The following is a 25750-nucleotide window of genomic DNA, read 5'->3' on the forward strand; positions in this document are numbered from 1 at the left end:
GTTATTCAGAAAAGCATTTTGGAGTAATCGAAACTGAAACTATGCTTCTCTGCCAGGAATCTCCAGGCACAGCCCCAGCATCCAGAGACACCCTGGCCTCTCCAGCAGCATCAGCAACACCTAGTTCTCCACTGCCCTAGGACCATCCCAACAGCAGGATCTGTGTCCACCCTCCTGGCCAGGACAATACCAAGGCACCTGAGTCCTCAGACAGTCAAGGCTCTTAGCAGCCTCTCAGGTAATTAAGCAAGCTCCAATATAGGCTCCATGGGGGTCAGTCAGGACTGAAGGGATTAGCACAGGCTTGTGAGAAGGAGAAGGCTGTGACTTGGATAACCTGGGGCTGGACCACTCCCCTCCCTGCTGGAATATGCTGGGTGACTGCCCAGGGTCCTCGGGCAGAAGGGCCAGGGCTGTGCCAGCTTCTTCTTTTGTTGGACTTTCTGCCACCATGAAGGCTGCTGGGAGCTGAGCAGGGTGATTGCAGACCAGTGTTCACAGACAGCATTGGAGTCTGTCTATCCTGTTTCATATCCTGGGGGCCTAATGCTTGGACTGCAGGGCATAAACTTGGGGATTCTGACTACTCAGACTGCTCATGGGAACAGCCCTGGGAGCAGGAGCTGAGACCAGGCCAAAGAGGTCAGTTATGGGGAGAGAGAAGCCTCAAAGAGGGGGAGGCAGTGGGCTGGAGAGAGAGAATCTGGGCAGGTGGGGTCTGAAGATCCCGAGAGGGGCCAGGGCAGGGGTGGCCACAGCTTCTTCCAGAGGAAACTCCTAGGGCTTCAGGATCCCTTACATGCATCTTTATCAGACCAGGGCTGGGACAGTTCCTGAGGCAGGTCATGTCTGAAGAAAGGGTACTCAGGTGGTCATTCTTAAAAGGAACAAAGCCAGGGCAGAAAGGGTTATGGGCAGGGTGGGTTATGGCTCATGCTTATGTTCACCTGAAGGCTTGTCCAGCTTTCTCAAATGTATGTACATGTTTGTGTGTGTATGTATGTACACACACACATATGTACAGGCATGCATGCATATGCATGTGGAGGTCAGAGGTTTACCTCAGGTGTCTGACTCAATCATATCTCCAATTTGTTTTTTGAGGCAGGGCTCACTGAGCCTGGAACTCGCTGTCTGGATGCACTGGCCGTTTTGTAAGCTCCTTGCCTCCCCTGTGCTGGGATGACAGCACAAACGCTGTGTCTGGGTTTTGTTTCTGTTCTTTCGTTTTATTTCCTTCACATGGGTTCTGGGGAGCAAGCTCAGGTCTATATTCTTACATGCTTGTATGGACAAACCATCTCCTCAGCCCCTGGATTTCTTTTTAATCCAAACCAGAAGAAAACCATTCCCTTTGGGGAAGGGTTCATCCGCCTTAGTTAACACCCCCTTAACTTCTGTGTGCCATTCACCTAGGGCACAAACCATGCAATCCGGAGAAGGGTGCCACACCATTGCTGGCTGGATCCTACAAGGAGCTCTTTCTTCTCCCTTCTGTATCCTCCCTTCTCTGAGTGCCCAGCTCTGGAAGCTATTTGGCCTTGACATTGGGGCATTTAGGTTCAACTAAGAGATTAAATGTTTTGTGACCAGAGTGAGCCTCTCTGTGTTCAGATCTGCAACAACCATATTTCTGTGGGGGGAAAGTGACAAGCCTAGTTAGCAGCTTGCCACAGGCCTTCACTGTGGTGGTGATTTGAGTCAGGCAACACTCCAGACCAAGAGTGGCTCAGGATGCCCTGCCCTGACAAGGGCAGGCTGTATTTATAGCCAGAGGAAAGGAAGTGGTGTGGAAAGGGAGGGAGTCAGCCTGACTGGATAGAAATCACTGGGTTGTGAGTACCTGGTTTGAACATTAGGGAGCTTGTGATGGCCCAAGGACTGGGTTATTAAAAACAAAACAAACAAAATACTTAAACCTCCAGTCCAAATATTCGCATAGGCAGTGTGTTTTGGCTTCTTACATCGAGAGTATGCTATTTTTTCACAATCATGTGTTCATTGTGCAAAGTGATGGATTTTATCATGCATATCTATTTATTTTCTGGGAATGTGGAGACTTGCACAAGCCAGTGTTTGTGTGTGTGTGGTTGTGTGGTGTGTGTGTGTGTGTATGTTTGTGTGTAGGTCAGAAGACAATATGTAAGACTCAGATCACTCCTTCCACCAAGTGGGTCCTGGGGATTGAACTCAGGTCATCAGGTTTGGCTGCAAGCCCCTTCACCACCAAACCATCTTGTGGCTCTCACTAGGACATTTTTAGGCCTGAGCATCACACTCTCTGCTCACTCACCACCCATTAGCCACTCTTTTCTCTACTTACCTCCCCTACTGGTCCTGTATCTCAATAGTCCCCTTGTCCTTTCATGCAGTATGGATCATTCTAGATGAGGACTGATAGGCAGATGGGTAGATGGATGGATGGATAGATTCCACATACAAGAGGAAGCATGACATTTGTCTTTGTGTCCCTGCCACTTCCCTTAACATGATAATCTCCAATTCTGTCAGTTTCCCTGCAAATGATGTAATGTCATTAATTGCTGAATAATTCTCCATTGTGTACACCTGCCACTCTTCTATTGGTGAGCATCTAGGTGGGATCCATTACTTGTTGGGTGGGTGGCTGTTTTTGTAAATAGGTTTTATCTGTGTGTCAAGTTAAGCTTCAGTTTACTATTTAGAGAAAAGTCTTTGAGGCAAACCTTACAGAGGTGGTGTTAGACAAAACATTTGATTCAACAACACAATTGTATCTACCCTATAGACAAAAGGATTTGCCCCACACGAGGCATGAAGATGTCAAAACAAAACACAATTCCTGTCTCTAGGGATTTGTTGGAGTGTGTATCATAGCACAAATAGGTTCTTTTAATTCCACTGGGTGAGAATAAGATCGCTCGCTACCAGATTTTTGAGTCAAATTTGAACCAAGCTTTCCTAAGTTACTGACCAGGATCATGGATACTACCCAGGTCCATACTTGAGATTCCCAGAGAATGGCTGCAAACGACATTGGTCAGGTATTTATAAAGGCAAAAATTCACAAGAATACATACTTCCTGCTTTCGTCCAATCAGGGCCAAGCATACATCGTGACGTGCTTCCTGCCTGGCAACCAACCTTGTTTGCCGAAGTGAAAACACATGGTTTGTTATCTTCCTTAAACAACAGCCCCAGCATTCCAGGGAGTTATCTGTCTTTGGGCAAATATGAGTTACAAGTTAGAGGCATTTTTGTTTTATAGCTCTCTTAAGCATAGCAATTTAAACTTAAAATATAACTTTAGCCCTCACAGTTCCAGGGCGCTCAGAGGGTTCAGAGTCAGGTCGTTGCAGTTCAGGGTAAGGTGAGCTCAAGAAAGGTTTCCGCCAAACGGAGACCTGGCTTACCTGTCTCTCCAGCTCCCAGGCAACTCCTATCCCAGGGCCTTTGCACTTCTTCTCCCTGCATGGAGCATTCTTAAGATCGCCCATGCTTGCTTCCTTCAGAGCTGTGTTCAAGTGCTTACTAAGGAGCTCTTGAGGGATGAGCATGTTGTATCTCGGAAGATGACAAGAGCAAGACGATAGAAGGCAGAACAGGAGGAAGGGTTGAGGGGAGAGAGGCAAAAAGAAAGGATGAGAAGTGGAGAAAGAAAAAAACGGAGGCAGGGTGTGCTGTGGGCTCTTGTGGAGGTGGAGAGGTGGAAGGATGATCTTGGGCAGCCAGGAGGGACTATCAGAAGAGTATGGTGGTATATTACTTGTGTTTTAATGAATAAAGCTTACCTGCAGATCTGAATGCAAAGCAGCCACACCAGTCAGTGGTGGCACCCACCTTTAATCCCAGCAACCACACTAGTTAGCCATACAGCCCAGGCAGTGCTGGCACACGCCTCTTATTCAAGCACTAGAGAGGAATATAAAATGGGAGGAGACAGGTCTTATAGCTTAGTCTCAGTCTTAGGATTAGTAGAGGCAGGATCACCCACTTTGGTCTGAGGTAGAGGTTAAGAGCCAGTGGCTGGCTGCTTTGCTTTTCTGATCTTCAATGTGAACCCCAATATCTGTCTCTGGTTTTTATTATTTGAGCTACAAAAGAGCAGAGACCCAGAGAAAGAGCCCGTGTCATTCCAGGGGCTGCAGGCATTCTAAAGGGCTCTTCACCCCTCCCCTTCCCAGGGAAAAATACTGCTTTCTAAATGTGATGTGGGGCTGCTGGATCTGGATAAGCTTGGTCTCAGCCCCTCCCCTGGGGACCACTTGCTGCTTGGAATGGGTAGAGATGAATGGTCTGGACTGGAGCTGTGGGTACCTCAGGTACAGGGATCCCGGACCCTAGGTGCCATAGGACAGTCAAGAGCAGAAGCGAAGCTTGGGATCCATTGCTTCTGCAGCCTGATAACCAAAGGCAAGGGTATGAATGGCTACACATTCCTCCCCAGGACAGCTACAGAGGTGTACTGGAGCCAGTGACTGAGCAGTAGCTGTGACTGTCATCCGAACTGTGGCATGCCATGAACCACCAGAGAGGGAGGGTTAGCCATGTGTGCCTGTAAGACTGGCTGCCAGGCCGACACTGGGCTCCAACCCAGGGGGAGCCACTGTTTCCTCCAGGCTCCAAGATTTCATCCAATCAAATTCTTCATACAGTAAAGAAGACAGATGTGTGATTGTCTAAGAAAGTCAAGTTCCGGAGGAAGGGGTTCTGGGACAATGTCATGTCAAAGAAGCGCGTCATGGTTTGAAGGTAAGAAAGCAAGCTTGCTGACCTTAGGTAGGAATCTGAGAAGCCAACTGTTCATCCCACCAGTCTAGAATAAGACCACTACCACAATTTAAATCAAATTTTAAGGAAAATTTAATAACAAACTATCCAGGTGGGTAGACACTGGGGCCAGGTCCTTCTCTGGTTCCCCAGAAAAATGGCCCCAACTCAAATTTTGTAGCTGTTTTTTTTTTTTTTTTTTTTTTTTTTTTTTTTTTTTTAATTTCCCATCAGGTCTAGTCAGGGGCAGGCATACATCCTGACATATTTCCTGCCTGTGAACCTCCCACCCACATGTGACCAAGCATGTCTGGTGCAGACAGGTCAAACGAACTTGTTTATGGGAGTGAAGTCACGTGGCTTGTGCCTTACAATGTAGCTTTGGCTCTCACACATCCTGGAAGAGGTGGCATTTAAGATGAGTCCTGGAGTTTAATAAATCAAGAGCACTATGACTGCTGAGTACTCTAGAGGGCATTCTGTGAAGAAATCTGAGTAGAAAACATGTGAGGGTTCTGGAACAACCCAGTCACCCCACTGGTGCAACCGCAGACATGGTGGCACCTGCTGCCCAGTCTGGCTCCTTCACGGGTTTTGTCATTCTTCGCTGTGTCACTAAACAGGACTCTGGCCTGAAGAAAAAGTGTGTGTGTGTGTGGGGGGGTCCAGAGTACAGAGGGAATGAAGCTTCCAATAGACCCCTCCAGGTCATATGGTTGCTGACTGACTGACAGGTACAAAATTTTCCTTCGGCTAAGTGGTGAAGAGCACTGGCTGCTCTTCTAGAGGACCTGGGTTTTATTCCCAGCGCCCACATGGTGACTCAGTCTTTGTAATTCCAGTTCCAGGAGACTGGACATCTGCTTAATGGTCTCAGTGGGCACTATCCATGCTATATGTGTAGGCAAAACACCCATATATTTAAAATAAAATAATAATAACATCAATAAAATATACGAATACTTGTGTTGTGTGGCACAAGTTAGTGTTCCCAGTGCTCAGGAGCCTCAAACATAGGATTGCCAGCCTGAGATATATAGTGAGTAGGCCAGCCTGGACAACAAAAGCAAAGACCAAAACAACAAAATGCCAAAGGCAAAGCAAGTGAACAATAACAAAAATACTAGAATGTTTTTACTTTATTCCTCCTCACACCGTTTTTTGTTGTTGTTGTTGTTTGTTTGTTTGTTTGAGACACTGTACCCTATAACCCAGGCTGGACTTCAACTTGACGTATATTGGCCAGTCAACTTGAACATTATATCCTCCTGCCTCCACATCCCAAGTGCTGGGATCATAGGTGTGTGGAGAAGGTTTCTGTACCTCGGTATTAAGTCTCTCTACCAATGCAGCCAATCAAACCAAGCCGAATTAGGATTTAAAAGCCCACAGGTTGGTGAGATTGCTCAGAGATTAAAAGCACTGGCTGTTCTTCCAAAGGTCCCAAGTTCAATTCCCAGAAACCACATGGTAGCTCACAGTCATCTATAATGAGATGTGGGGCCCTCTTCTGGTCTGTAGCCATATAAGCAGGTAGAACATTGCATCCTTAATAAGTTAAAAAAAATTTAAAAGTCCAGGTTTAATGAGTAAAGCAACTCTCAGGTGGTGGGGGTGGAGAGAAAAGAAAACCGCAAGAGAACCACCTGGCCGGTTGGGAGTCAGCCTCTTTAATAGCCTATAGGCATGGTCTTGAGCATCTCAGGGGGTTGGAGATGGGATTTCTCAAGGGCGGTGTCTGGAATGGGAGGAGCAGGGCTGGGTGGCGTTTCCTGATAGTGTTCACTACCACTCTCATTAAGGCAGTGCTGGAGATGGGGCTTTGTATAGCTAAATGCTTAGCCACACCCCTGGGTCTTTTATGGACAGTTTTACAGAGAAGCATGGAGGTGTTGCAATGACTGACTTGATAGAGCACTAGGGAGTGTCCCACTGACTCTATCCCTCCCTACATCCCACTCCTTATTGCTTTTCCTGACCAGTGATGGATAGAAAGTGTCCTATAGTGTAGCAAACTTTCTTGTCAGACTATCTTTTGTGGGATTGCCAGCTCCCCAATAATGACATGGAGACTTATTATTAATTATGAAAGCTTGGCCTTTAGCTTAGGTTTGTCTCAACTAGCTCTTATAATGTAAATTAACCCAGATATATTAATCTATATTCTGCTACTTGGCATTAGCTCACTTCCATCTTGAGCCTCCTTCTTCCTCTCTGTGTTTGGCTCCCAACTCTGCCTTCCTTCTTCCCAGAGTTCTCTCTCCACCCGGAAGTCCCACCTTTACCTCCTGCCTAACTATTGGTCATTCAACTTTTTATTGCACCAACCACATCAATACATCTTCACACAGTGTGCAAATATCCCACAACACTAGGGACAACAGAGTCTCCCATGACAGCTCATTCTCGTTCCAGGACACGTGAGATATCTTGGCCTAAGGCAAACTTCAACTCCATAAAGCTGGGAAGCTGGTGTTGGTTCATCCATCTGAGCCCCGTGTTATATCTGTGATCTTCTTGATGTCCTCAGTCTTTCAGAGAGTTGAAGACAATGGTTTCCTGAGCCACCTTCACAAGGCCAGTCAGCGACTTCCTCTACCTCTGTCCTGTGACCCAGATGTCCCCTGCTCTTCTGGAAATCTGTTGGGGCCAAGGCTGGGCTCTGTGTTTCCTCCTGCCTTCCGGGGTGGTCTGTGGTCTACAGGAGTTCCCATGGCCCTTCTGTCAAGGTGGCCCTTCTGCCACCTTGTTCAAGGTGCCCTTTGCAGGTGATGTCATGGAAACTGGCTTGGGGGTGGTGTCACCGCTGTGATGGCTGAGCTGTGTCACCCCTCTCCCCTTGTGTGTTTCAAGCCTGGAACAACCAGAGTCTCTTCTTAGGGACTTGATCAAGGCCTTCTACAACAAAAGACAACGGACTGAACCTCCCTGCCTGGTCTCCTCTGTCCCTTGTGACATCACAGCTGCATGCTAGGCCCGTCCTCCCCAAAGCTCTTCTGGGATCCTACTTGCTATTAAAGACATTTATCATTTTCTGTGATTAGTGAACCCGGAGTGTCCCCCCAACACACACACACTGAAAATAGGCAACATCTATCGACACCATCCTGCGTGCCTAAACACCTGGTTTAGGTCATCTCAGAATGGGGAAGAATCACTGGCCCCCATTACTCCTGATGGTAAACTGAGATGTGGGGTCATTGAGTAACTTGTCCAAGGTCACACGTCTTCTCAGTTCAGGGACCTCGTGCTGGTGGCAGGGGATGGTCCACCGTGGGAATGTGTTTGGCCACAGAGCCTGGGAGGTTTTAAGGAGCAATTTCTTCCCTTGCAGTTATTCATTAAATGCCAGCTCTTCCACAGCTATTTCCAGTTCCCTGAAGGTGCCTGTGGCTCTGGCATAGTCCACTCCTTCTACCCCGGATACCCTTCAATTTAAATGCCCTCCACCCGGTTCATGCCCTTAGAAACAGGGTTTTGTGTATTCTTAGCTAACTAGAACTTGTGACTGAGGGTGACCTTGAACTTTGGATCTTCCTGGTTCCGTCTCAGGTGCTGGGAATGCCAGCGTGTGCAGCTAGGCCTGGTATACACAGTGCTGGGGACTGAACTCAGGGCTTCAAGCAGGGTAGGAAAGCTCTGCCAACTGACCCAACTCACCCTGCGGGTTTCAATACAGGTGTCTCCACTTCCCCTGGAGTGAGTACCCCTTAAGTACTCTACTGCGCACTGACTTGAGCAACCACTGTATATGGGGCTTGGAGCTCAGCACTTGAACTGTGAGACAGCCTAAAGGATGAGCTTTGCTCTTTGAGCTCTGAGACAGATCCCTACAGAAATCCCCGCATCCCCAGCAGGGAGCTCCCATGAGTCAAACTGGACTAAAGATAATGAAGATTGGCGAGGATTGCCACACGGGAAACTGGGGCCAACACAGGAGGCCAGGTGTCTTAAGAGAGGTCGGAAATTTAGAGTCTTGTTTAAGATTTCAACACTGGTATATTGGCGGCCTACTACATATTTTTTGGTTTGTGTGTGTGCATGCTCGTGTGTTCATGTGTGGATGGGTACATGAGGGCTTACCTATGTGAAGACCAGAGGACAACCTTGGCTGTTGGTTCTAACGCTCTGTCCACCCTTTCTCTTTTGAGACAGGCTCTCCTACTGGTCTAGAACTGCCAAGTGGGATAGACTGGGTGGCCAGCAAACCCCAGGGACCTCTTATCTATTGCCAAGACATGCCATCATGTCTATTTTTCTTTTTAAATGTGGGTTCTGGGGGATCAAATTCATATCCTTATGACTACATTGCACGTAGTTTACCAACTGAGCTATGTTCCAGTCCTGGTTACATGTTTTGAAAAAGCACCACATGAACTAAGCCACATGTCCTCCCTTGGCGGGTCTAAAAAGAGCAGCCTGGTACCTAGGCCAAAGCAAGGATGGGCTGAAAGTAAACAAAGGGTCAGTCACTCTGCAATCCCTGAGATCTTGCGTGCTTGTGACTAACGGGGGCTCAGCTTTCCATTTCCGCATTTGTCTGAGCCGGAAGCACTGGGTGTTTGGGTAGAAGCTCAGGCTTCTGAAGGCCTACCATTAGCTGGGTCTTCCCGACAAACTCTCCCACAACACCCGCCCTACGGTTTCCATTCCATACTTACAGAGTGTAGTCACCTAAGTGCACCCTAAGACTTGGAGATGGTTTGGGAAGACTGCAAATGCCAACCTGGCTTTGGATCTAGCGGGTGCTCATACCCTGAATTCTCGCCTTCCTTCCTTCCTGAGCCACCATCTGCAGGAACCCCTCTTGCAGGAAGGACCCAAGTGCATGGTTGAATATGGTGCAATCCAGCAGGCTCCCGAGACCCACCAGCTTCCTGCAGGGGGAATCCTGGAAGATATCCTGCAGGAGGAGGGCTCCAAGCAGATTTTTCTACCAGGCCTTAGCTTGCCTTGTTTTTTGACAGCTTTTCTTAAATTATCCTGTCTACCTTTTGCCTCTGGGATTTTTCCTTTCCTTACTTCTGTATGTCTTACTTTCTTTCTTACTCCCTGGCTGGCTCGGTGACTGGCTGGGTAACTGGATGGCTGGCCGGCTGGTCCCTGATGTCCTCCTCCCCTTGCTCTCTTGTTGTTCCTCCTCATCTTCATTTCTCCTTCTACTTATTCTGTCTGCCAGCCCCGCCTATCCTTACCCCTGACTTGCTATCAGACATTCAGCTTTTTTTTTTGTTTTGTTTTGTTTTTCAAGACAGGGTTTCTCTGCAGCTTTAGAGCCTGTCCTGGTATCAGGGTAACTATAAAATTATTCTTGTGGTACTTCTGTTTGTGAGGGTTTTGATGACCTCTTCTATTTCCTTGGAGTTTATATGTCTATATAAACTAGCTCTTGTAGACCAGGTTGGTCTCGAACTCACAGAGATCCGCCTGCCTTGCCTCCCGAGTGCTGGGATTAAAGGCGTGTGCCACCACCGCCCGGCTGGACATTCAGCTCTTTAATTAGACCATCAGGTGTTTTAGACAGGCGAAGAATCATAGCTTCACAGAGTTAAACAAATGCAGCATAAACAAAAGCCACACACCTGAAAATAATATTCCCCAACAGTCCAGCACCTTCCTCACTGGGCTTATGGGGGGCGTCATTGTGTTTATGTTTCATATGAAGAAACAGAGTGGTTTAGTTACTTGCCCAGGGTCACACAGCTACTAAGTAGCTCCTGGGGACAAGCTGGATGTAAGGATTCCATAGTGAGTGAGTCAGACGTCCACGGTGGTACCAGCTGGACTAAGGAAGTGGCATCTTGCAGTGTCTCCGGGGGTGGGAGTGGGGGGCTTTACAGGCGCCAGAGAAAGTTGGGGCCGAAGAAGAGAAGGAAGACAGAGTTGTTAGTGACCCGGCTCTGAGCTGAGGCCTAAGAAGACAGAACAAAATAGAAGTTGTTGCTGTGGCTGGAAAACCACAAGGAACCAGAGACTGGATCGTTCCACAAAGGCCTACTGTCGCAGCGGAAGTGTGCCTGGGTGGGGATCCAGGGCTCCCTCTCTGGTGGGGAATATAGCCTTGGACCCAGGTCAGCTCAAGGCAGTCCCTTCCAGAGATCCCTCCTGAAAGCTACCGAGCCCTGAGGCCTACAGCAAGAATCTAGAGGGAAGAGCAACAGGGGGTCTTGAAGTGGGCGTCTTTGAGTTCCCAGGAATCTTGGAGGTGGCCCAGGCAGCTTGTGGGAGGCGGGCTTAAAACCAAGCAAGGCCAGCTGCTCCCCATTCTCTGGAACTGAGGAGAGAGAGGGGCCCTCAGGTGAGACTTTCATTCTTGGGGCTTCCCAGTAGGGGTGAGTGGGGCCTGCCCCTCTGTGGGGGAGCAGAGGCAGCATGGTGCGCCGCTATCATCTCAAAGCTGACTGGACAATTGTATTCTTTTCCAGGCAGGAGATAGGAATGGGGGTCCAGGGCTTACGGGGCTCCCTCATGTGGCCTTGAAGGGCCTGTTCCTCACATGACCTTGGCAGCTCCCTGTTTTCCACAGCCTCCTTTATGTTTCCTTTTCGTCTGCTTTGGCCTTCCCATCTTTCATTATCTCAGCCTGCTCCACTCTGAAATTATCTGCCAGTGCCCCTGTGATTATCAGATAAAAACAGACAAGCCACAGCCTTGTCTCGGGGCTGCCTTGGGCTCTAGCGACATTCAGCTGGACAGCTGTCTCCTGGCCCTACTACCAGCTCCTCTCCCGAACGTGTCTTATTTTTGCAATTCTTTTGTAGGGACTCCCTTCTCCGCACAGCAACGGCGCAGCCCAAGGAGCTCTGTAGAGTCCCGGGTGAGGAGAGCAGGTCCACAGGAGAAGAGGGCTACAGAGCCAAGGGTCACACTGGGTGGGGTTGTCACCGGCGTGAGTCTGAAGGGCAAGAGAGGGAGCAGAATGGGTTGGCTAGTGAGATTCGCCTTGGTAGCTCTGGACTTCTCTCGAGGGTCCATTGGGCTAACACTGATTGGACTGGCCTGCGAGGGTTAAGTGTGTGGGTACTGGGACTGAAGGTTTTGACTTGCTTGACTGGCATGTGAAAAGCATGCCCACAGGAAAGCCGGGTGCTAGCTGTGTAGGAACTGACTAGCCCACATGGGCACCTTTTATTCATTAAGATCCTTGAGATGTCAAAGATTTATGAAAGAACATATATGGGCTGGAAATGTAGCTCAGTTGGCAGAGTGCTTGCCCAGCATGCATGAAGCCCTGGGTACCGCCCAGCACCATATAAGCTGGCCATGAGGCCATTATGGTTGGTGTCTACCTGCAGTCGAGGGGTAGAGGAAGGGTATCAGGAATTCAAAGTCAGCTTTGGCTACATAGTTCAGTCAGTTTGGACTTCAGGACACCCCTACAAAAGAAAAAAAGGAGAGTGAGAGAGAGGGGGAGGGAGGGAGGGAGAGAGAAAGAGAAGAGGAAGAGGAAGAGGAGGAGGAGGAGGAGGAGGAGGAGGAGGAGAGTGGAGGGGAGGGAAAGAAAGTAAGACCAAAAGAAATCAGGAAAAGAAAAACAGAGTTAACCACCAGGTAACTCGGAGAAGTGTCAGTAGGAGGGATTCACCAGATTGGGCTAAACCTTTGGGCAACTGTTTCACCCATGCAAGCGCTCTCTCTCTCTCTTTCTCTCTCTCCCTCCCTCCCTCTCCCTTTCTTCCGCCCGCCTCCCTCTCTCTATGCCTCCCTCTCTTCCCCTTGCGTCCCCCCTCTCTCTCCTCCTTTCCCTCCCTCCTCCCCCCTATTGTGTGAGCACAGAGGTCTGAGAGCAGTACTGGGTGACCTGCTCTATCACCCTGCACCCTTACTCCCTTGAGAAAGGGCACTCACTCAGTGAATCTGGAGAATCCAGAATGAGTCAGGCTGACAGTCAGCCAATCCCAGGGCTGTGCCCCATAGCACTAGGGTAGAGGCAGATGCAAACACACCCAGCTTGCCTTAGGTGAGTGCTAGAGCCACTCACATCCCTATGCATGCACAGCAAGGACTTTAACTCCCCAGCCCCTTGCCTGAGCTTCACAGTTTTTGAATCTGTCAAATCAACAACTGGTATCCATTCATCCACTCATCTGACAAATCCCCATTGAAGGGGAGAGACAGAGGCTTGCCCATATGTACCATGTCAAGGCCATGGCTGGCTTGGGAGTGATGTGGACGGCGTCTGGCACATTGGAGATGCCCATTGTGTAGCTCTGGTGTCTTTACTTCAGAACAACCTCAGGAAAGCAGAAGAGGGTATCTGTGGAAACTTGTGTCTCGGGTTTGATCCGGGTGCCTGGAGGCCTAAGAGCACAGGCTGTGTGGGGACAGCACTCTCAGGAATGTTCTTGGAGCTCAGAGGTGCTTCTGGACAAAGGCCAATTCAGTAGCCAGAGGTCCCAGGAGTCTAAAATTCTGTGTTTGGAGGCCAGGCCTTTCAGGAGTGCCAGGGACCTGGGCAGAGAGCACCAGTACAGAGACCCGGCCACTTGGGGGCTTGGAGACAGTTTGGCATCTGAAAGGAAGTCCTAGCTGGCCACAGACCAGCTGAACAGCTGTGAACACTCAGGGATCAGGGATTCTGGGAGCGGAGAAGAGCAGGCAGCTACCAGCAGAGGGACCCTCTAGAGGCGGCCTTGGAAACCTTTCCTCTGCCTATTGCCCACCACTGCCAGCAAACTTCCATCCAGGAACTGTGTTTATGCTAAAGACAGACCCTAAGGCGGGAGTCCTAGAGGATGAGTTTCATGGAAGACAGAATGCCAGGGCTGAGAGACTTTGCCTCTCTAGGAGGGTTGGCACAGTGTAGAGAGGGGTCAGGCCCAGGTTCACATTCTGATTCCACTCCATGTGCTGAGTGACCTCTGGCAGATTCCGGGCAGTTTCTGAGCCTCATCGTTCCCATGGGAACAGTGACACCTGTAGACTGTCAGAAGACCTGCAGTGTGCCTTGGGGCCACAAAGCCATAGTGAAGCCCCCAATAACCAGGACTCACTGTGGGTCCTGGACTCCATTCCAGAGCAACTGTCTGGCTAGCCACCATTCTCAGAGTGGGAATAGTGCCAAGACCAACAGCTACAGCCCTCAGATGACCATGAGGGAACTCGGAGGCATCAGTCCTGTGAACTTCAGGAGCAAGATACAAGTACCAGCTCCCTTTTCCCTCAATACTCCAGCTCCCTCCTCCCTCAGTGCTGCAGCTCCTCCCTCAGTGCTCCAGCTCCCTCCTCCCTCAGTGTCCCAGCTCCCTTTGCCTTTTATTTACATTCTATTTGGTGCACGGTGTGTATGTATAAAGGTGCGCTCCTGGAGATCGAAGGACAACTTGTGGGAATCAGTTCTCTCCTACCACAGAGGTCCCAGGGGACAAACTCAAGTCACCAGGCTTGGGTAGTAGGCACCTTTACCCACCGAGCCACCTCACCATCAGCCTGCCACACTGGTTCTTAGCTGGGTCTAGGGTCTGCCAGTTCCTGCCCTTCATCTCGTGCCAGCCATATCCATTTACATGTCTGCCAAGAGGACAAATGTAGGGGGCCCTTTTCACCCCCACTTCTGGTAGAGTCAATAATGGCCTTCTGTCTCCAGGGAATTCGGTGGATTGGGACCTGTAGGCTTTGCTTGTCTTTTCGGGCTGGAGCAGTCTGTGGATTACCCAATGAGGGAGGGAACACCCAGACCTAATTTGGAGCTGGGTGGGGACCGAACAGGCCTCAGCCATGATGATTTAAAAGACACCATGGGATGTGTTTTGTTTTTCAGAACCCAAGAGATGAAGGGCCTCCTCACACTGGCTTGGTTCCTGGTCTGCAGTAAGTGTTGTCTCCTTGACCTCCTCCCCCAACCTTGGGAGTGATGGGTAGAGGAAAGAAAGGAGACCAGTAGCCTTTGAAGCTCAGAGACCTATGTCTGAGCCTCCTGACGGGGCAAACAAAGATATCAGCAAAGGCCTTGATCTCCCTGGGCCCCTGCGTTTGCGCTGGTGGACATGGTGCTGTGGCAGGATTTGGATACTGTAGGTCAGGGTGTGAAGGCTATGAACATGAAGATGCGGAGCTTGTGAATGTGGGAGGCATATATTCCCCCAAAGTGTAAAAATAGGATAAGGACAAACAGCGAGAATAAAGTAGAGCACAAAATCCTTCGGAAATATCCCAGCCCTGGGCTGGGGCACTTGCAGCATGGTGGTGCATTAGGTTCAATGATAGATCGATAGACAGACAGACAGATAGACAGACAGACAGACAGACAGACAGACTCACTCCAGCTGATGATTCTGGAGTCATTTTCTGTTCAGTATTCCTGCATATAACTCTATCTGGAAGGTTCTGAAAAGTTGCAGGGCAGCCCTCAGAGAAGACTGCTTGGACCTGGGTTTAAGTCAATAGAAAGTCTACTAGTGGGCCGGCAGCCACACTGGGTGATCATAGTATAGCCTTGAACTTTTCCCCGGGTGTGCTTTTAAGTACAAAAACCATATCCTGGCTTGACAGACTTCCGTTAACAAGAACAGCTAGCCAGAAGTGGAACCAACAGAAGCTAAGAAGCAAGGTTAGTACATGTAGAAACTTTCCCAGAACTTTGATGGACTTTGATGGATTAGGCCATTGCTTTCATTTTGGCAGGCGGTGCTGTCTATGTGCTGCATGTTATGGTCCAAATGGTACTTCCCTTGTGGAGTCAGTCATGCTAAGGTCTGAGGGCTTCATTGTAGCCCCCTCACCCATCATACAAGTCCCTGATGGGCAACTCTGCTCTTTGATGTCTTGCCAGCTATCTGGAGATTCTAGGAGGAACTTGAGACCCAAGGCAGGGAAGGAGCCCCTGGCTCCTTACAATGAAAACCCTAGGCAAGATACTTCCTTCTAGACTTATAGGAGCCTTAGTTTCCCAATTTGTAATCCAAGGGAGCTGGCTCCAAACTCTGCTTCTAAATTCAGTTTTTAATTTTTTTTTTTAAAGAAAGTATCTCATATAACCCAGTCCGGCCTTGAACTCGCTATGTAGTCAAGGATGACCGCGAACTTCTAAACCTTCTGCTTCCACCTTGTGAGTGCTAGGAAAAGGTATGCTCCACACCCAGTTTGCAAAGTGCTGGTAGTCAAAACTAGGTCTTCATGCATGCTAGGCGAGCCCTTTGTCAACTGAGTCACATCCCCTCCCCCCCCCGCTCCCAAGTGGGGTTGCTGCACCATGCCCAGTGTCACCTGGGGGCTTGGCTGTTCTCCAGGTGTGCCTGCAGTGCCCGGAGGCTTCCTAGAACTGAAGTCCATGATCGAGGAAGTGACTGGGAAGGATCCAATAATGAACTACGGCTTTTATGGCTGCTACTGTGGCTGGGGAGGCAAAGGGACCCCCAAGGATGGGACTGATCGGTGAGTTGACATTACCACCTTTAATGCTCTGGGCTCTGCCCTCATTACCCCCTCTGATTCTGTGTCTGCCACTGAAGCTCAGGACCAGAGAGATGGCTCAGTGGTTAAGAGTGCACACTTCTCTTGCAGGGGGCCTGAGTTCAGTTCTCAGCACCCATGTTAGCTCACAACCACCTGTAACGCCAGCTGCAGGGGACCTGATGCCTTAGGCCTCTTTGGCCACCAGTGCTCTCACACACACATACACACACACACACACATACACACATACACACACACACACATACACACATACACACACATGCACACCTGCAACTAAAATAATTTTTTTAATTTAACTTTTTTGAGGCAGGGTCTCACTATGTAGCTCTTGTTGTCCTAGAACTCACTCTGTAGACCATGCTGGCCTTGAACTCACAAAGATCTGCCTGTATCTGCCTCCCTAGTGCTTGAATTAAAGGAGTATACCCCTATACCTGGCTTCTAAAATAAATCTTTATAATAAGTAGAACTAAGACTCAGAGGAATTAAACAGCTTTTAAAGATATGCCATGTAACTCCCAAGAGTCCCAAGATCTCAGTGGCCTAATTTGTCACTTGGTTTATTGAAATATAACAAATGATCCTTACATGTTGGCTTAATGCAAACAATTGTTTACTTTGCCCATGAACCTGATATCTGGGGAGGCCATGGCAGAATGGCTCCTATCTGTTCAGTTTCCTTTTGCAAAGCCTGGCCGGGGCTGGTTGATCCACACCACAGGTGGATCATGGCTGTGACTTGGGTTGTTGCCATCCACAGGTAGAACCTCAGGCCCTTTCTGAGTCCTTTGCAGGGTTGTCTCGACTTTCTAACAACATGGTGGACTCTTGGAGAATTCTGAACAAACATTCCCAAACTACAAGGTGAAGGAAGACGACTAGTTGGATGTGGGAGTGTGAGCCTGCAATCCCAGTCCTGGAGAGGTAGAAGCAGGAAGAGCAAGAGTTTGAAGCTGATGTGAGCCATATAGCAAGTTCTAGGTCAGCCGCAGCTGCGTGGCAAGACCCTGTCTCAACAACAACAATAAAAGATAGTATTTTTATCCTAGACCTCCAACACTCCACAGTGTTGCTTATGCGGCCCTCTTAATTGGTCCAGCCACAAAAGCTCAAGAGAGGAGAGACCTAGGCTAGCCAATGAGTGCAGAGATGCATCGGGAGGAGACCTAGGCTGGCCAATGAGTGCAGAGATGCATCGGGAGGAGACCTAGGCTGGCCAATGAGTGCAGAGATGCATCGGGAGGAGACCTAGGCTGGCCAATGAGTGCAGAGATGCATCGGGAGGAGACCTAGGCTGGCCAATGAGTGCACAGATGCAACAGAGGAGGAATAAGCATTGATGTTCTATGGCTGCAGTCAATGGGCAGTGAGCAGCTCAGGAGATGAGCAGCCCGAGAGAGATCTCGAAGGTCTTGCCACAAAGAAATGTGTGTTTGAGGTGATGGGTAAGTGATTTGCATCGCTACGATTGGCTATGCAATGCCATGGTTACTTTAGTTACTTTTCTCTCGCGCTCACTGTGATGAAATAACTGTCAGAACAACTTAAGAGCATAATCAGCTATTCTGGCGCACAGTTTCAAGGTGTTCAGCGCATGGCCACTTGGGGTCCATGTTTCTGGGCCTGTTTTGAGGCAGGATATGATGGTGGGAATGTCTGCCACTGGAGCCCCTTCATGGTGAGCAGGAAGCAGAGTGAAGGATACAGAAAGATGACAGGGCAAAGTTATCACCATCAGAGACACACTTCCTTTATTTAACTAGGTCTTACTTCCACCTTTGGACTCATCCTAATAATGCCATCGTATTCTGAATCCACCAGTGGATGAAGCCGTTCATTGGCTCCCATGATCTAATCCTAGAGAATCCCGACTTCTGTCATAGAGTTCTGTTGCTATGAAGAGACACCGTGACCACAGCAACTCTAATAAAGGAAAAATGTTTAATTTGGATTTGCAGTTCAGAGGTTTAGTCCATTATTGTCACGATGGGAAGCGTGGCAGCAGGCAAACAGACATGGCACTGGAGAGGTGGCTGAGAGATCTACATCTGGATTAGCAAGGGCCAGGCGGGGAGTGACATTGGGCCTGACTTGAACATTTGAGACTTCCTCCAACACCTACGCCAACAAGAACACACCTCCTGATAGTGCCAGTCCCTCTGAGCCTATGGAGGCCATTTTCATTCAAACCATCAGAACTACACTCCACCTAGCCATCCAGAGGCAGAAACAGACCCGTGAACTTCTGATCAGTGGCAGTTCTAGGGGGTGACAGGGCCTAACTTACCAGACGCCATCCCTGCCGGCTCACACTCGCTGCCACAGCTTCTGTCAGAGGGATATGGTTGTAGTTTCACACCTGCTCAGGATGTCAGCCTAAATAACATTCAGAGAGAATCTCCAAAGAATGGCTATTGATTCGGGAACAGGGTACACTGTAAGGAGAATACGCATGCCTTAGACACCATGGGCCTATTCAAGGAGGGTGAGCTAAGGGGAAGTTTTAATTAGCCGGAGAACCAGAGCTTTTACATAAGCTGCTTAGAAACCAAGCTCATTGGTTGTTGAGGCCAGAGGCAAGTGTTAGCGTTGGCTCATTGGTGGAGGTGCTGTTACCAGGCAAGCCTTCTATGTAGAGCATCTTGCCTGAACTGTCGCCGTCTTAGAGAAAGTCCAACTTTGTACCAGGCATCTGTGTTCTCAGGCAAGCTGCATAAAGCTTGGGATGCATGCAGGACAAGGAGAGACCCTCTCGTCAGGGCGGGAGGTTAGAAAGTCCTTCAGAGAGAACTTAAACAGCCAAGCACCATGTCATCATGTGTCTCCCCTCTCCCAGCACCTCTGGTTCTGATTTTGTTTAGAATTGAGTTGAACTACCCCTCACCTTGGAATCTCTCCCAGATACGAAGGTCAGGAGGGTGCCTCTCCACTCAGGGTCCCCATCTCTCACTTTGACAGGTGCTGTTGGGTGCATGACCGCTGTTATGGGGAACTGGAGGAGAAAGGCTGTGGCATCCGGACTCAGTCCTATGACTACAGAGTCACACAGGGTCAGGTCATCTGCGGTAAGTGGGGCTTCCCATTCAGACTGGGAGTCATGCTGCCCAAGAGATGGGCCAGCTTATATCTTGGGAGGCGGAGTGAGGATGAGAGGCACAGGCTGTTGCAGCCTTTCTAGGTTTCTGGGGAAGGGTGGGCCTGGCTTAGGCCCACTATTTGCTAGGTACTGTGGGCTTGCAGATTTCCTCTTCCTGGACAGAGTAAGTTTCACCTCCCTTACTTCCCATGTGTAACTGAAGCTCAAAGGTTTGCCAGTGTGCAGCAGAAGGGGCTCATTTCCAGGCCCCTGAGTTCACAGCCAGGCCCCAGGTGCATCTCTGTTTAATGTCTCCCACAGAAACTGTCTCCAACCTCAAGTTAGGCACTCCACCCAAAGGGCATGTGTCTGTTCCACCAGACTGGGTACTCCCTGAATGGAAACCTAGAGATCTTGGCCCTCTAGTTCAGGAGCTGAGCCTCCACCATCAGATTACACATCTCCCTAACTCAGCAGCTCTCCCATCAGATTCTGTATCACCCTGGTGCAGATTCCTCCTCCACCCACTCTGAGATCCCTCAGAGCAAAACACAGATGGGGCCATCTACGCAGACTAGAAGATATGACTTTGAACAAGTCAGTGTTGGTGGGACACAATTTTCCTGTGCTCACTCGGCACTTGGTGTCTGTTTTGTAGAATACGGGTCCTTCTGTTCGACGAGGCTTTGTGCCTGTGATCGGATGCTGGTCTACTGCTTGCGGAGAAACCTCTGGAGCTACAATCCTTATTATCAGTATTACCCCAACTTCCTCTGCTAACCTGTGTGGGCTCTGCTCTGGGGGTTCCTCCCACAGTGGAGGCCCCCTCTGCTGTATTCCTGATGCACGCCCCAAGGTCTTGGATCTGTCTTCATCTGTGTGCCACTGGGCTGGGCAGCACCCTAGGACTACGCACCCCATACCCAAGGTCCTAGAGAGGAACTCTGATCCCAGCTTGGCAAACTCCCAGGATGGCTGAGCTGGCACTTGTGAAGTTGGCTCTGGGCCTGGGAGCTCCCCCAGCTCCAGGCCGGCGCTGTGTTGACTTTTCTTTCAATTTCTGGAACCGAACTGACATTACCAACCTCCAGAGAACTTTTACTCGAGTAGAAGCCAAATTAACTCTATAAATCTGCTATGTAGATATTAAATAAACCCATTTGCAAGGCTAGTAAACACCCCCAGAATTTCCTCTGATAGGGCTGGGATAGGATTACCTAAACTTTTGTAAATCCCTGCAGCACCTGCATGCCCTCAGGGATGGAGGTGGAAACAGGTGGGAGCCTTCTTAGCCTTTCAAGTTTTTGTTTGTTTGTTTTATTTTGTTTTGTTTTGTTTTTTTTTTCTGAGACAGGGTTTCTCTGTAGCTTTGGAGTCTGTCCTGGAACTAGCTCTTGTAGACCAGGCTGGTCTCGAACTCACAGAGATTCGCCTGCCTCTGCCTCCCGAGTGCTAGGATTAGAGGCGTGCGCCACCACCGCCTGGCTGCCTTTCAAGTTTTGTCTGAGTTCATTTTCTTAAACCTTGGCGTTCTTCAAACCAGACCTGGAGCTCATGCTTCTTCTAGAGGAAGATGAAGCACAATCCTGTACTACCTGGGACTCGCCCTGGCTGGAAAGGGTAGCATCCGGCTCCCAGCCCTGGCTTCTGCAGCTAGGTGGGTTTGAACCTCTGGGTAGTCTGAATCCCTCTGACCTTCCTCGAAATAGAAAAAGAGACTCCTTCCGGGAGCATATGGGTGCACACCCCTAATCCTAGCACCTGGTGGGTGAAGAAGGCAGGGGAGTCAGAGGTTCAAGGTCAACCTCTGTTCCTTAGCAAGTTTGCGAGCAGCCTAGACTACATGAGACTGTGTCTCAAAAGGTGCCAGTTAGCTAACTAAAATGAGACTCCTAGCGCTCACCTGGTACTGACACAGGGATGCTGAAGTCCTGAGATGTCACTGGGTGGGGAGACACGGTTTAAATGAGAGTCAAGGAGGCTGGAAGAACAGGTTGCCAGCCTGTTTATTTTTCACCAAGTTAAGGGCATTGAAAATCCCTATTACCTATCACTTTGTAAAAGGCAGAGCTTTCTCACACCAATATGACAGGAAGGAGAGATGCATTGTTCATCAATAAAGGAGGGCTCTTCCCGAGGAAGGACCCAGGCTCCTTCACTCATGTTTCCAAAATACGTGCAGGACACGAGGTCTCTAGAGAACTCCAGTGTTTGAACGTTTTCTAAGTAAAGTTAATTACATGAGATCACCCCAAATTCACACATTTTCGGCATACACCAGCGACTATATTTAAACAACACCAGAGTGGGCCTCACCGAGCTGATTTCACACGTGGAAATTTCAAAATCGGGGTGAGGGAGGGGCTGGAGAGATGGCCCAGCTGGTAAAGAGCCAGCTTCGAGCAAGCATGAAGATCTGGATTGGATCACCAGGACTCTACAAATCCTCAGCCTGCATCTGAGCTCCTATCTCTTCCCGCCTTAAATTCTTCTCTCTGCCCAGCCACATCACTCCTGTCTCCACCTCCCTAATACTGGGATTAAAGATGTTGAGCCACCACCCTCCAGCTCTGCTTCTCTTTTAGACTGGCTCAATTTCGTCCAGGGTGGTTCTGAACACAGGGTCTACCTCTGTCTCCCAAGCGCTGGGATTAAAGGTGTGTGCCACCACTGCCTGACTTCTATGGCTAACTAGTGTCTTACCTCTGCACTCTGATCTTCAGGCAAGCTTTATTTATTAGATCACAAACAAAATAGCAGTCCACATAGCTGCCCTCAGACTGCAAACGAGGTCAAGGGATGTCTCCTAGTGGTAAATGACAGGGAGGACAAAGCTGAACAAGCCAGTACATAGAACTCCGCCATGCAGGAGACTGCCTACTCCCGAGCACCCACACGTGAGGCAGATGCTCTCCTCCCGCAGAGAGAGTGCCACCAGAAGCTTGGGGACATAGAATGCTTTGCCTGAGGCCACATGGGTTCCAAGGAAGGCAGGTAGGAAGGAAGCAGCCAGCTGCCTGAGGCTCGGACTGGAGCAGATGGTATCCGCCCGCTTCAGAAACTGGGAGCCAGGGCCAGGGCACACAACAAGTCTGGAGGAAGCCTCATTTTGTTTCCCTCAGGGTGAGTGTGGTAAGCCAAGCCCGAGCTGTGCTTCCCAGAGTTCCTTTCCCTGCAGAGCACTGGGTCTGCAAGGGAAGGCGGTGTTGTTGTGCAGTTTGTCTGGAAAGCAGAAGGGGAGTCACAGGCAGTCTCCTTTGCACCTGGAAGGTCTGAGCCTAGCACGAAGTCAGATTCGCTCATGGCTCAGACCCATCACAAGCTGGCTAGCCTGGCAGGTGGGAACCGCCTGGCCTCTCTCCTTCTGAGCTGGGCCCAGCTGTGTTTTTTTAACTCAGTGAGAGAGGCATGGGAGACTTCCGCAGGATACGGCACAGCCAACTGGGCTGGGGACTCTGTGACTCAGTCTACCCCGTGGACACCTCTCACCCTCCCAGCTCCCAGTCCAACCTCTTCACCCACTCCACAACCATTCTCCCTTCCCAATTGTCAGCCCTGCCAGCTTCCAGTGGTAGTAGCAGCAGGCACAAAGGTAACAGCCTCCCTCCCATACCGTGTAAAGCTAATCAGATCCCCACATCAGTATATCGTTGCAGAGTGGTGTCCTGCCTCTGCCCAGCCCCCGGATGGCATAGAATTTGTTATAGCTGTAATTTCCAAGGAACAGAATCCGAAGGAAGGCTTTGTGGCTTGCTTTGGGATTATCTGGGATTGGTTTCTCTTCCTGATTAGAATGCACTGGATTTCAGGATAACGGGGGCATGCATTTTTCCACAGCCTGCAGGGCTCAAGCCGTGACCTCATTGGTTACTAATGATAGCCCATCCAAGCAGTGGTCCTGGGAAAGCCAAGAAATTGGTGAGACAGAGCATTTTAGTGAATTAAAAACTACAGGGTAGGAGAGCCTATAGGAAGAAACCATGAATTCGAGGTTTGACTTCCCACTCAAGGCCTGCAGAAGGGACATGAGTGTTTTCTTGCTGCCGGGGCAGGGCACAGATACCTACGGAGAGGCTCGGGTGGGAAGACACTGGGGCCACCACATGGAGCAGCTGTTCTGAAGCAGTTAGAGCAGACCAGCTCACTGCCCCCACCCCCGCTCCTGTTTCACAGGTGTTTGTCTCTGTGACTTGTCTCGTCATGGAACTGTCACAAACACTGGCTTCGGCCATCAGGATGGCACCCTGCTCCCTTGCTTTGCAATGACCCAGCAGCTGGGGCTCTCTGTCCTGGTCATGACCTGGCCAGAGGGACCTGAGCTGGATCAATTCTTAATCCACAGGACACCACTCTGCTCTGTCCCACAGGCAACATGTGCTGGGTGGACCTGGTGACTGGGAAGAAATTTCCTTCCCTCCTTCCTTTATTCCTTCTTCTTTATTGTTGTCCTTTCCTCCCTCCCTCCTTCCCTCTCTCCCTTCCTCTCTTCCTCCCTCCCACCTGCCTATTTGTCTTGTTTTTTCTTCACTTCTTCCAGTCTTTTCTGTCTGGACAGTTGTAGGGACAGAGTCTTGATATATAACCCTGACCAGCCTAGAATTCACTATATAGACCAAGCAGGGATTACAGGTGCATGCCACCACATCCAACTTAAACGTACTTACACTAAGACCCAAGGATGCCTTAGATAACAGCAAACCCCACAACACAGGGTCTGCTGTCTCAGGGGCCTCTAGAGGGGCCTTGCAGCCCAGAGTCTGCTGAATAACTTCTTTTGAGAGACATTGCTGGTTGCTTAGATCTACCAAGTCATACGGTCACATGTGATTGCACTCGCAAAGGGCAGGGACACATAGGAGATGGGGCTGGGCGTGTCGGCAGGGAGCACAGACGCCTTGACCTCACCCCTGCCACAGTACTTAAGGGGTGAGTTCCCTGTGATGGGCGGGCTATGCGTGAATATCCAGTGACTATGACAGTCACTGGTATTTCTCACAAGTGGACCACGGTTGCTGTGCAGTACCTGGTTGTTTGGGTAGGATGTGTTCATGTAGTTGGTCTTTGGTAAATCAGTTAACAAAGTGGGTAGGATGTGTTCATGTAGTTGGTCTTTGGTAAATCAGTTAACAAAAGGGGACAGTTGCTGGACATGGGGGTGCATACCTGTAATCCCAGCACTTGGGACGTGAAGGAAGGGGACTCAGGGGTTCAAGGTCATCCTTGTCTACACAGAGGTCAGCGACAGCCTGGGCTACTTGAGTCTCTGTCTCAAAACGGGCTAGAGAGATGGCTTTGCAGAAAAGCACACCCACTACTGTTGCAGAGGACCAGGGTTCAGTTCCCAGTGCCTACAATAGGCAGCTCATCACTGCCTATAGTTCCAGCTCCAGGAGATGCAATGGCTGCCCTCCTCTGGACTCCTCGGGCAACTGCACTCACAAGAATATACACACGGACATACATATATGTATACACATGCTTTAAAAATCAACCTTAAAAAAAAACAAAACAAAACAAAGCAGAATGGGGCTTACATCGCCCCAAGGTGGCCTCAGGCCTTGATTTCTGTTCTCTTTGTCTCTGTTCTATGGCTGTCCTGTGAGCTAATACACATCTTCTTCATTAGCTTGCCAGGAGTGTCTCTGATGAAGTGGGGTACGAAGCATGCATTATATTCTGCATGTCATGGAAGCAGAGCCCCAAACCGAGCCTGAGCTCTCGAATAACAATGTCAGTCCCAAAACACAAGACGGGAGATTCAAGGCAGGGGTGAGCCAGAGGTCCGGAGGACCCTCTACTCTCCCCTTCCTCTTTTCCAGACCCCGCCCTTGTGGATGTGACCACAGGTGATGCTCAAAAGGTGCAGTTCTCCTTAGGGGAGCACTATGAGCTTCCAGGAGGAAGAAACCACAGTTATGAGAGAGGCAGCACCTACGGGGAGACCCTAGTTGAACTTCAGGCAAACGGGCCTGCAGCTGGTCCCAAAGGCTACCCATTCCCACACTCTGCCCTTTGCCTGTGTGGTGCATCAGGCTGCATGGATGCATCAGCTCCATCTTACCAGGCAAAGTCCTGGGCATCAATGCTCTGCTCCAATGCTTCCTATAGAAAAGTGTGCCATCTCCATCTTCCCCAGCAGGGGTCCTCCTTTCTCTTCTGCTCTCCCGTGGTCTCCTCCCCCTCCTCTCTTGAGCACCCATGGTTAATCCTGTAACACAGGCTTACTAAGCATCTACCTGTGCCATGCTTGACTGGACTCAGATACCTGCCAGTCTGTCCCTCAGGAGGTTCACAGTGGGGCAGGGAATAACTTACAATAGACAAGTACAAGCTTCATGAGAGAACAAGAGGTTAAGGGATGAAGTCTCAGCTTAAACCAAGAGACAGGGCAGGTGGAGGCTTGCCAAGGACCCCTGGGCCCCAGGGCCCCCGAAGCAGAGCCACACCAGCCTCCAACATGGAGGTCTCTAGATCAGGAAAACCTACTTGCTTGGGGGCACAGCTCACCCC

General features: G+C 49.8%; 1 protein-coding gene across 4 annotated transcripts in view; it reads left to right on the plus strand.

The window, feature by feature from the left end:
• Pla2g5 (phospholipase A2 group V) overlaps positions 1 to 20584 on the plus strand; it is a 56119-nt gene extending 35535 nt beyond the window's left edge. For 3 of the 4 annotated variants that reach the window (XM_038333460.1, XM_038333461.1, XM_038333462.1), the window contains exons 2-6: positions 57 to 238; positions 14510 to 14559; positions 15978 to 16122; positions 19123 to 19229; positions 19899 to 20584. In XM_038333460.1, coding sequence (XP_038189388.1) covers positions 14520 to 14559; positions 15978 to 16122; positions 19123 to 19229; positions 19899 to 20020 — 414 coding nt within the window. In that variant the 5' untranslated portion in view covers positions 57 to 238; positions 14510 to 14519 and the 3' untranslated portion in view covers positions 20021 to 20584. The remainder of the gene's footprint in view (positions 1 to 56; positions 239 to 14509; positions 14560 to 15977; positions 16123 to 19122; positions 19230 to 19898) is intronic. The other variant, XM_038333459.1, reaches the window with a different exon arrangement.
• Positions 20585 to 25750: the final 5166 nt, after the last annotated feature.

Source organism: Arvicola amphibius, chromosome 6 (genome assembly GCF_903992535.2).
Source record: "Arvicola amphibius chromosome 6, mArvAmp1.2, whole genome shotgun sequence".
Classification (NCBI taxonomy): Eukaryota; Metazoa; Chordata; class Mammalia; order Rodentia; family Cricetidae; genus Arvicola; species Arvicola amphibius.